Genomic DNA, 11,687 nt, shown 5'->3' with positions numbered 1-11,687 from the left:
ACTTGACTTAATAACCTGCTGGGGATAAATACTGTAGTGATAATGAACTGTGATGCAAATGTAGCTGCAAAAAAACAACAAATTGCACAAATTCTGTAACACATGTTATAGATAATAAAAGCTCAGGTGATCACGTTCGTGATTAAAAATATCATTTTTTAATCAAGCTGTTGCCAAACTGACAATGCACTATTTGATATAAGATGTCTGACTCAAAGCTATTTTTGTAATGAAAATTTGTTCAATCACAATAAAACATGAGTGATTCGAACCTTTAAATCATGTGTTGTGTTCTTTTTATTTTCTTTAACCTTAAAGCAAGTTAACCGCTCACTTGTTTTTATGTGTATCATTACAATAACAATAAAAGGTTTAACAACATACAGAGAACCCTAAAATGCAACTTACCACCTTACCCTGACATAAAAATGAGATTTAAAGCTCCTGTGAGGAGATAGAAACAGACTGAAATTAACACTGATGCCTCTTTATGACTTACAAAAGCAATCCAGTGTCATCATTTCTAGATAGAATTTTTTGTTTTTTAGAAATTGTTAACATTATCAGTGAGTTAAGGCACTGATATGTACTCAAAGAAAATTTTAATACCGTCAATTTTGGTCTTAAAAGCTTGTTTAAGGCACTCGGAGGCATCCATGTAACTTTTAGTCCACCTGCTAAAACTCATCAAAGGAGCTTTAAACACATAAAAGTTGTCTTAAATATGAAAATTCCTCAGTAAGGCCAGATTTATCTTTAAACTAGATAGATGATTCCCCTAAAACAACAGTAAATAGTCCTAAAACAAGCTTAGGCTTCTTTTTTTGTTTGATTTTTTGTGTCTGCTGCAGTGTTTTCCCTTCTTATCCAGAGTTACAGCTCATTATAACTGGTCATGTGTTTCCCAGTATGTCGATGCACCTGCGGAGCCACAGTCGGGATGTGTTGAAAGCTTCAGTTGGTTTAGAAAGCTGGAACTTTGCCTGAGCGGATGCTTTACTCTGATCCTCCTCTATCCAGTGCAGTAAGGCCTGTCAAACACAGATTATAAAACATTAAGACATGATTGTTTCTGCCTCTTTGGTAAGCATAAGTGTTGGGAGGCAACCAAAACAACAGGAGAGAGAGAGAGAGATCCTTAAATGGCAAGAATGTGTATGATTTCTTTCACAATAGGCATTTAGGCATGTAGACGTGGTTATGCTGATGTTTGATGGAGCATCCGAATGGGGAAGAAAGGTGATTATGGTGACTTTGAACATGTCATGGTTGCTGGTGATCCTGCAAGCTTTCAGGGTGTTTCACCAAATTCTGGCCCTACCATTTGAATGATACCGCAAGAATCTCTTTTCCAGACCATTATCTGTAAATCTTAGAGACTGTGGTGCTTGAAAATCCCTGTAGATCATCAGTTTGTGAAATACTCAGACTAGCCTGTCTGGTCAAAGTCTTTAAAATCTCCCTTTCCCTGGTCTGGTGCTTGGTTTAACCCTCTGGGACCCAATTGGGTCCTTTTAGCCGCTTTTTATTTTTAATAGTCAATATTTTTTCTGTGTTAATGCTAATGGCTTAAGAGTTTCCAAAAGTTAATGTTTTGGATCAAGGTTAAAAGTTGCAGCATCACTTTTCATCTCACCTTCACAGTTTAGTGATTAAGCCCTTCTTCTGATGGGACGTTTGGGTCCCAAGAGTACTAAATGTATTTTTTTTAATAAACCCGTACTGCTAAAACAATAATAGTGTAATAAAAGCCATGTTGTTCTAATTCATTGACACATACAAGGCTCTGATAACTTCAACCTAAACATGCCATTCTGCAATTTATAATCTATATTTTGCATTTTTCTTGTTAAAATAGGGGTGTTATTATGACAGAAACGGTATAAAATGTAAAAAAATACTTCAAAAATAAAAAAAAAACGTTATGCTTCTGATTAGGGCTGGAGCTGATTAAAAGATTTAGGCTTTAAAAGTGGAAAAAAATATTAATTTATATGATTTTTATAGAACTTTTTTTCTGAAAGGACCCATTTATGTCCCATGGGTCCAAGATTGAGTTTTTCTGGGGGACTCTGTAGGGTTAAACTTCAGCACATCATCTTGACTGAGAGCTTATGGGTGTCAAACAGCTGAAAATGCTCTCTGAGTGTTTCCTGGATGTTTCTAGAAATAATCAGGATTACTCAGGCATGTGTGACTGAACTCACTGACCCAGGATCAAAGAATAGGCCAAAAAATAATCTTGTAGAGTTAATCATGCATATCTTAGTAAATGTAAGTTGTAATTATGATGTTTTCAGTAAAATATTCACACAGAACAAAATGGTTGAAAATACCTGCCACTTGAATGTATAAATACTAGATTTCAGATCATCATTTCAATCCTACCTGGTATCTTTCAGCTATCCTGAAACCAATTGCCACTTGTATCTTACGAAGACAGACTGGACAGAAATCCAGGGGCCTCCGATCAGACTCCTCCAGGTGGTTGGAGCCCTGCATGACACAGTTCAACCACTGGCAATGCTTTATTCCAAACATGTGGCCGATTTCATGGGTCATGGTCTAAAAAAACAAAACAAACACACAAAAACAATCATCAGTATTGATATTTTTCAACCAGGGGTATTGATTTAAGTGATAAAGGACCCTTGACAAGACCACTCCAAGGTTCATGGTACAAAAAGTTTGTAATAAGAGGAGCGTGTTTGCTAGAAACCTTGCAGGATCGAAGTAGCAGAGTGCTGCTGATGGGGGGAGTGTAATATCCATCAAACACAGAGTAGTCCCCTGGTTTTGGCCGAAGACGTTTTTGCAGCCGTCCAGCGTAATTCCTGCTGTAGAAGTTGTCATCATACCTGGCAAAACTGAAAACCCCCATACCTGCAAGAGTAATGGAGAAACTAGAGTAAAAACAGAGGCAAAAAATCTGCATGGTTTTATTTGAAATATGTTTGCACCATCTAGTGGCAGCTCAACTGCACTACATGTCAAAGACTGGATGATACTGATTGATGCAGCGCTCTGGTGTTGCCTTCTTAAATATTGGCCTTTTCTTGGGCATAGCAGGGTTTTTTAACAGCTGATGATAGTGTGGTGAGATATTTAGTAAATTTTTTAAGTTAAATCTCACCCATACTGAGAGAGGCCTGTCCAAAGACAAAGTTCCAGGAGTCTTTGGGGTAGAGGTCTATCATTGTTAATCCAACGATACAAAAAGCATCCTTTGGCTTCCTTTTCTCCAGGAATTTTAGAAGGTCACCTACAAACCAAGAAAATACAGTAACAAAGAAATTCTATACTTTTTTAAACTTTATTTTGGGCTTTCATGGATTTCTTTAGATAGGACAGAGTCAGAAATCAGGAAGTGAGAAATGACATAGGTCAGATTTAAACCATGATCACTTGCTTTGAAGACCGCAGCCTCTATGGTGCCCACAAATGCAACCAGCCCACCTATCATGTATCTTTAAAGCATTAGCTACAGCATGCCTGCTTCCAAAAAAATTGGGATGTTGTCTAAAATGTAAATAAAACCAGAATCTGAAGATTTTCAAAGCAACAAATCCACGTTTGTTTTAAAATGGCAGTAGGGCAACATATCAGATTTAGAAACTAAAAATGTTATTATTTTAGGAAACTGTATGCCCATTTTGAATTTTTGGTTGGCAAGAGGTTCCAAAAAAGTGGCAACAAAAGGCAAAAACATTTTTGAAATGCTGAGAGAAAGTAACCCAACATGCCAGGCAGACTCCGAGGAGTAAACAACATACACACATGGACAATTTAATATTTTGCTGCACAACCTTTTGAAGCAATCACTGCAATCAAATGATTTCTGTAACTCTCAGTGAGACATCTGCACCTGTCCACGAGTATTTTGGTCCACTCCTGTTGAGCAAACTGCTTCAACTGTCTCGGGTTTGAAGGGTGCTTTCTCCAGACTGCATGTTTCAGCTCCTTCCACAGATGTTCAATAAGATTTAGATCAGGGCTCATAGAAGGCCACTTCAGAATAATCCAGTGTTTAGTTCTTACCTATTCTTGGGTGTTTTTAGCTTTGTGTTTTGGGTCATTATTCTGTTGAGGACCCATGACCTGTGACTGAGACAAAACTTTCTGATGCTGGACAGCACATTTGGCTCCAGAATTTCTTGATAGTCTCAAGATTTCATTGTACCCTGCACAGATTCATGACACCCTGTGCCAGATGCAGCAAAGCAGCCCCAGAACATAACCGAGCCGCCTTCTAGTTTCACAGTAGGTACAGTGTTCTCTTCTTTCTATGCTTCATTTATGCGTCTGTGAACAAAGAGCTGATGTGACATGCCAAAAAGCTCCAGTTTTGTCTCGTTTGTCCAAAGGACACTCTCCCAGAAGCTTTGTGGCTTGTCAATATGCATTTTGAAGAATTCAAGTCTCACTTTTGTATGATTTGCTTTCAACAGTGGAGTCTCCCTCAGTCGTCTTCCAATTAGTCTACTTTGGCTCCAACAGCAAAGGATGGTGTGTTCTGATACTGATGTACCTTGAGCTTTGCGTTCACTTCTAATCTCTCTGAAAGTTGTTCTGGGCTCGTTGGTTACCATTCGTATTATCTGCCTCTTCAGTTTGTCTTTAATTTTCCTCTTGTGGTCACGCCCAGGGAGGGTGGCTACAGTCCTGCGGACCTTAAACTTCTGAATAATATGAGCAACTGTAGTCACAGAAACATCAAGCTGCTTGGAGATGGTCTTATAGCCTTTAACTGTAACATGCTGATCTATAATTTTCTTTTTACTCTCCTTAGACAACTGTCTCCTTAGCTTTCTGTGGTCCATGTCCAGTGTGGTACACACCATGATATCAAAAGGCACAGTTATTACTTTGAAATAGGCAGACTGACTGATAACAAGTTTGAAGACTCTTGTGATGCTAATTAGATGACACACCGCAGTTAAACATGTCCCTATGGTCAAATTATTTTACTTCTTTTCTAGGGGTACCATCTTTTTTTGTCCAGGCCAGGCTAGAGAAATGTTGTACCGTTCTGATAAAACTGCTGCTTTAGCTGAATCCAAGCTAATCTCTTCACTGGCTGCCTTCGTTTACAGACTCGCAGTCGCTTCATCCAAACCACACCCATAGCTTTTGTCTCCTTCTCAAACAACGATGATTGGTCTGGTCCAAGGTTATTATAGTTAACTAAAACTAACTTAATAACAAAAACTAAATTAGTTGACTGAAACTAAATTAAAAACTAAGCCTTGCCAAAAAACGAAAACTAACTTAAACTGTATAGTGCGCTTATAAAAATAACTAAAATGAAATAGAAATAGAGACAGAATATCCTTAGTTTTAGGCTTTGAGACAACCATACTGACTGGCACCTGCCCCCAAGCCTGTGGCGTGTAAAATGGCCTGACTTGATTGGTTAAGTCTTCACACAGTGGTAGTTTTACTTCTGGAGGTGTATTCAAGCACCGACATTAAATAAATAATTAGTGAAGAGTAGCCTGTTAAAATATGCTTTTAAATTAAACATTATTCCATAGTGGAATTCATTGCACGAGTTCATGAACACTTCTATAAACTATTTGGCCTCATTCACAAATAAATTCCTTTTTTTTCTTTCAAAAGATCCAAATTGTATATGTCAGCTGTGCACTATTTTAAATTTAAAAAGGGGTTTTAATGTTTCGCAAATCAATGCATCGTGTCATTATTTACATTAACAAAATGTCCTAACTTTTTTGCAGACTACAACATTTACCACTCATTCTTACATGGGAAGCAGCCAAAACCTCCCCGCAGACACAACAGAGGTGCTTACTCACCAGTGAGGATCTGAAGGTTGTACGAGTTACTGTTAACCCTGAAAGAACATCTTGTTTCAGCCACAGTAACTGCCGGCAGCAGCTTGACAGAAAGCCCATAGAAGAAGGCCTGGCAGTATTCTCTGAGCCACTCCACATACTGATCTGTCTGAGCCCCTTCCTCCCCAAAGGAACCTACGAGAAACATGGTGTAGAAAACGTCCCACTGCAGTCTGAAAATAGTCTCTTGCAAGTACATTACTCATGCTCACCTATGGTTTGAATATAAATAGTGTTGCGGCTCGCATCAGGTGTCTTGCGGTAAGGGTCCCTGTAGAAGCTCTCAAAGTCTTGAGGCTCCTCAGGGTGAGCAGGGATCCAGTCGGAGTCAGAGTGCACAGTAATGGGCTGGAAAAGTGATCCCGGCTGCCCTGGGTGGAATCCTTCCTCCAGAAGATGGCGTTCCTGTTCAGTGTACTTGTCATAATTTTTTGTCAGGTCCTGACGGTTAGAGATCAAGGCTATTTTCAGAGTCTCCACAGAGTGCTGGATCACCTTCATCTGCAAGAAAGACACAGAATTACTCTGGCTATTAAACCACCCAAAAAGCTGGAGTGCTCTGGAAAATGTATGAAGAAACAAAATGAAATGATTTGTTAATCCCATATTTTATTCACAATAGAACATAACATATCAGATGTTTAAACTGAGACTTTTAACCCATTCCAAGAAAAATAGCAGCCCACAAGAGCAGGACAACATTCCTCTCCAAAAAACTCTAGCAACTGGTCTCCTCATTTCTTAGACAATTACAGGCTGCTGTTAAACGAAGAAGGTGCTATAATAATAATAATAATAATAATCATGCATTTTATTTATAATGCACTTTTCATTAAGGAAAATCTCAAAGTGCTATAACTGAAAACTAGCTAGATAACTATCAAGTATAGGCCCTGCCTATGTGAGATTCTGCATGCGAGTGTTGGCCGCAACATCTCTGATTCAGAGGGAAGAGAAAGATGACCGACAAACGAGTGTGTGTTTCAATGATTCTCTTCGATTTATTGCAGGATAACATGAGCTCATATACAGTGTGACAAACAAAAGCAAGTTTTACACCAGCATACTCTGTCCGAGAGTTACATAAACTAGGCAATGAAAGATATAACATGATGGATGCCTTTGTGGATTACATGAGAACTTCCTGAATTATACAACTAATTACAAATTGCAGAGTCATGCAGAGTAATCATAAATAATGTCTGCCTTATACTAGAGGGAATGCTACACAATGGTTAACATGGACCTGTCCCTAATTTCTTAAGATGTGTTGCTGCAAAGTTAGAATAGTTTGGGATTTTTATTCTTATTTTGTTTTTACATCTTGTATTAAATTTCAGATTAATTTAAATTCATTTTTCCTGGTGGTTTGTTAGTGTAGTTTAGTTTTGATTTTGCAAAAATGCTTGTTTTATTTTAGTCTCTTTTAGTTTTAGTGCTGTTTTTTTTTTTTTTTTTTTTTTTTTTTTTGCCAAATGGCATGCCTGTCAGGGATTAAAGTCAAAGGGCTCTCACTTTTCATTTCATTTTTTCAACGTTGATGTATGTATACAATTCAAGTCCTAAAATTACAGTACACTTTAGATGTCATAGTAAGTTGATCTTTTCTACTAATTAAGCATTTGAACCTACAGGTGCTTCAAATAATAGGAAAAAATCAGGTTCTATTTGCTGTTTCAATATGGGGTACAATGAGTCCTTGCTAAACTAGTCTTCATTGATTTATAAAATATATATATCTTTGACAGTTGCTCTTAAAGCTCATGTGAGGAATTTTAGGTTTGTAGCGACTTTGGCGCCCTCTGTGGACAAAATTATGTTTTATCTTAATGTTAAAACATGTGAAAGATTGTATTGGCACAGCATTGTTAATTTCATCGTCAGACACATACACACCTAAACTGTGGCAGTGTTTACAGGCATCAAAAACATTTTATTGAAATAATCACTCTCCTTCCAAATTGTCTCATTTGGTTTTGTAGGTCATGAGGCCTACAGTTACATAACCTGTCAAAAACTCCTCAAATATGTTTAAATTCTAAGTCTTAAGTTTGATCAAATACTATGTTATTTTCATCTATTTTTTCCACATGGACCTTCATATACACATAGCCATGTACCGTTTTAAGGTTGGAAGCTTATAGCAAGGGAAAATGTATAATACGTTGCACTAATTAGGGGAACTACTTCAAAGCACCTTGAAATCAAATCATATACACATGAAAATATTTAGGCTTTTCTAGCAATATAACTGGATACGAACACATTCAGAGGACGACATATGTTGAAATAAGTATTTAAGTAATTAAATTGTAAAAACGTACCTGGGCACAACTGTTCGTTGATAGTCTATTGCTAAATTATAATACTTCATCAAGTCAATGAAATTTTTAAACACTACGCAGCTAATTCCTCATACGTTCTTTAGACAGCATCCAGTGTATGTTTTAAGGATTTCATAAATCGTTCTTGGAGATTAAAAACTGCTTATTAGGTATATTATTAGGAAAAAACGTTCAAAATTGTCCAATAACCACCAACGCAGGCAAGTTGCTCACCATTATGTTGACACCGGAAACTGATTCCACTGTGCAAGTACGCTGCATTCAGGTGCACTTCAGATACTGGTAATTTTCGGAGTTAGGGTCGTTCTTCTGACTTCAGTATTTCTATACTGAGGAAATGTGGTGTTACTTTGCTCATCTGAGCTGGACCACCCACCGTTAAAAACAAAAACAGTTACAAAGAAATGTCACGGCGAGCTGAAAAAGTATGAATATGACAAGTAATAAGCGACTTGAAAAGAAGTCTTGTACTATCTCGTGAACGTTTATTTTTTATCAGCAATGAGTACTGACGTTGAGTATGAAGTAAAGTATAAGTTTTACGTACATTTCTTGGTTGCTGTTTTAAATTGTATAACAGGGCTTTGCGAGAACTTTTCCGGTGAAACTAATTTTCACGAATATTCCAAAATCACCTGAACGCCTATTTTTTCTAATGACGTCAGATAAACACAGAGGTGGAGCTCGAGCGTTTGACTCGCAGCGACTTTGGCATCCAGTAATAATGACAAGCTGACTATGGCGCACCAAACCACGCAGGAAAACGAGTCATTCTGCGAGGGACATCGCTAAAAATAATTTAAATCCTCTCATACTTTTTTAAAATTTCTTTCTTGGGAGTGCTGTCAAGTCCAGGGAACAGTTAACTACACTTAACGTCAAGTGGACGGATACGTAAGCGGAAGAAGTTTCCGTTAGCACAGTACAGCAGTAGTTAGCTAGAGAAGTTAGCTTGACAATTTGCTGATTTCACGGTCAGGTAGCAGCGGGTAGGCTGCTGTCATGCCCTGGGTGACACAAGATTCACGGCAACGAGAATAGACACTGGATAGCTGATTCAGTCAGCTCAGGCGCCCAGAGGCAGTTTGTACCAGAACCGAGGCGTAGGCAGGGCGGAGTGGACTATCGAGCAGTGACAGGGCTGAGTTAACCCAACAGAGGTTTGAGCTTTCCTGCGTCGATTAAGGCTTCAGCCATCTGGATTACTCATTCATACATCCAGGTTTTTCTGCCGTGATGACTTCGAACTGAGCCATACTGATGATCGTGGAGCTGTAAACACAGCCTCAGAAAAAACATCACTGAATCCAGATAACAAGGAGAAACAACCTTCTTCTTTGCCAAAAAGACTGCAGAAATGCTGACTGACAGCAGGTGAGGACTTTTTCCACACGTGTTGGTTTCTGAAACACCCTTTTGTTGTTAATAGTCATAATCAGAGTAATGTTCTTGGTCATTAAGTGCGACTATGCAGTGTCATTGCATATTCAGTCCCTCTGTGAAGGTATGCTAATCAATGTGCTCTCATAATGGGACTACCACAAGTCTGATCATGTAACTGCTGGAGTGTGAGGTGCTATTTTTGGGCTCCCTTCATGTTCTGCCTTCTGATACTCTTCTTTCTCCACCCATCTTTCTCCCCCTGCCTGCACACTGTCTTTCTTATGACCTGTTACTTTTATTTTCCTTTCTTCTTAGTCATCAGTATACTCTCTGTTTAACACTTCCTCTTCTGTTTTGCACAGGAAAAGACACCGTAGCTGCGACAGTGAGGAGGGCCAGCAGCTAAGTCCTCAGGCTAAAAAGTCAGGCGGGGGTTCAAGCCTGCTTGTGTCAGATTTGGATTCAGAGGTAGGACGTTTATCTTGAAAGCATCACACTTGAATACTGCATTTTTTTTCTATGACTTCTTCTTAGTCTGCAATGAAAGTCATCTGTCAGAAAGGATGCATTTTTTCTGCTGGAGCTTGTTTTTATTTTGAGCTAATGTAAAGCAAATTGACATTTATGAATATAGCCTGCAGCCATGCAACATGCATATAAATGCACGTGACTCTACATTGCATATGTATTGCACCACAGTAAGAAACTGCCCAGAATGTTTTATTTAAAGCATCCATCCATCCATGAGGCTTCGCTTCAGAGCCCATCTCTGCTCTGTTTTTGCAGTCTTCCAGCAGCGACAGCAGTAATGGGATCAGTAGTCCAGAAAGAGCAATAGTAGTCACCACCAGGCCGTGCATACACAGCCAGAGCAACTGCATCACCCAGAACTCCCTAAGCCCAAAGCCTGAAGATGCTGCAGGCTCCTCACAGCGCGGTATCCATGGCGACAGCAGCAATGTCTCCTACTACCACATCAACAGAGTCCTGAGGGAGGCGCACTTCAGTAGTCTGCAGACCAGAGGGCGTCCGGGCTCGACATGACCGAGACCCCTGTCCCCTCCCTGACCTTTTTCCCCTTCGGCCATCAGCGCTGACATCACCGGCATGATGGGTCCTCTTCAAAGCCTCAAAGCAACACCCTCGGGTCAGGGGGGAGGGGACGATTGGTGGGGAGGTTTACAGAATTTTTGGGCACAAAGGCTCATCCCCACCTCGCCATGTACCATTTGTCAAGACCATAAGCACATCCGCCTTTCCATGGCCCAGCCACTGTGGTTTTCTGTGCAGTATTGATGTGTATGTGTGTTTTTGTGTGTGCGTGGGAGTGTGTTTGTGTGTGCACGCACTCTTTGCACTTTATAGAGAGGTATCATTCTCTTTACATGCGTGCGTCGATGCGTGGACATTTCCATTGGTGCTAATCACAAGGAAAGTGTGATGATCCAAAGTGCTCGCAAAATGAAATAAAGCTAAGCACTTTACTCAATAACTCTTCATTCTGTTTACTTTGACTGGAAACATGTTTGTTGAAGTGATCCCATTCATAAAGAGAGTTCTTGTATCGACTACATAGGAGCATTCTTAAAACAATCAAGTAAAATTTAACTGAAGGCCTTCAGTTAAAGCAGTCAAAGCAGTGAAGTGAAGATTACATATTTTCTGTTTCACTTTATTATCAGTCTCTAATGTTTTTAGTGTTGCAGGCCAGTGGATTGAAGGTAATACAACAGGGAATCATAATGAGCCTCAGCACCAAAGTCCAACCTCAGATTAGGCTCTGGCTAATTATAGAGCGGTAAGAGCGGTGCTGCAGTCTGCGGCTCCGCTCTGACGTCACAGAAGGCTCAGTGCTCCTGAACACAAAAAAACTGCCAAAAGGAAAGGCTCTCTGAATCACTTTGTGTTTACTTCCTCCAAAATTTACACAACATGCCTGTGTATGTGTGTAAGCATGCCAACCATACCCGTTCATGTATGGTTAAATAAGACCAGCACACTGTGTCGCAAATAATAGGAGAGATGTGAAAGTGAGTCATAATTTATGTAATCTTTCAAATCATTCTGCTGTGAAATAAAAGTGTTATTGAAAGTATAGACACTG

The 11,687-nt window shown here is 39.3% G+C and overlaps 2 protein-coding genes across 3 annotated transcripts; one reads left to right on the top strand and one right to left on the bottom strand.

Annotated features, from left to right (window-relative positions):
- Positions 1-139: 139 nt before the first annotated feature.
- Positions 140-8,525, bottom strand: LOC121528242 (archaemetzincin-2). Of its 2 annotated transcripts, none has more exons than XM_041815571.1 (7): positions 8,414-8,525; positions 6,068-6,356; positions 5,817-5,990; positions 3,134-3,262; positions 2,720-2,883; positions 2,389-2,565; positions 140-1,031 (listed from the first exon to the last, which is right to left on the bottom strand). In XM_041815571.1, the coding sequence occupies exons 1-7, from the start codon at positions 8,459-8,461 to the stop codon at positions 894-896; spliced, it is 1,119 nt and encodes a 372-aa protein (XP_041671505.1). In that variant the 5' UTR covers positions 8,462-8,525; the 3' UTR covers positions 140-893. The 2 variants fall into 2 exon arrangements, with proteins under 2 accessions (XP_041671505.1, XP_041671506.1); XM_041815572.1 differs by having other exon boundaries at positions 8,180-8,420.
- A 371-nt stretch (positions 8,526-8,896) lies between these two features.
- On the top strand, positions 8,897-11,072 carry si:dkey-21c1.1 (protein FAM104A-like). The gene is made up of 3 exons (XM_041815007.1): positions 8,897-9,574; positions 9,946-10,051; positions 10,370-11,072. Exons 1-3 carry the CDS (start codon positions 9,558-9,560, stop codon positions 10,625-10,627), a joined length of 381 nt encoding a protein of 126 aa, XP_041670941.1. The 5' UTR covers positions 8,897-9,557; the 3' UTR covers positions 10,628-11,072.
- The last annotated feature ends 615 nt before the right edge of the window (positions 11,073-11,687 follow it).

The sequence above is a fragment of the Cheilinus undulatus genome, linkage group 20 (assembly GCF_018320785.1).
Source record: "Cheilinus undulatus linkage group 20, ASM1832078v1, whole genome shotgun sequence".
Lineage (NCBI taxonomy): Eukaryota > Metazoa > Chordata > Actinopteri > Labriformes > Labridae > Cheilinus > Cheilinus undulatus.
Note: the sequence above shows the minus strand (reverse complement) of the source record. Positions and strands in the feature narration are given on the sequence as shown.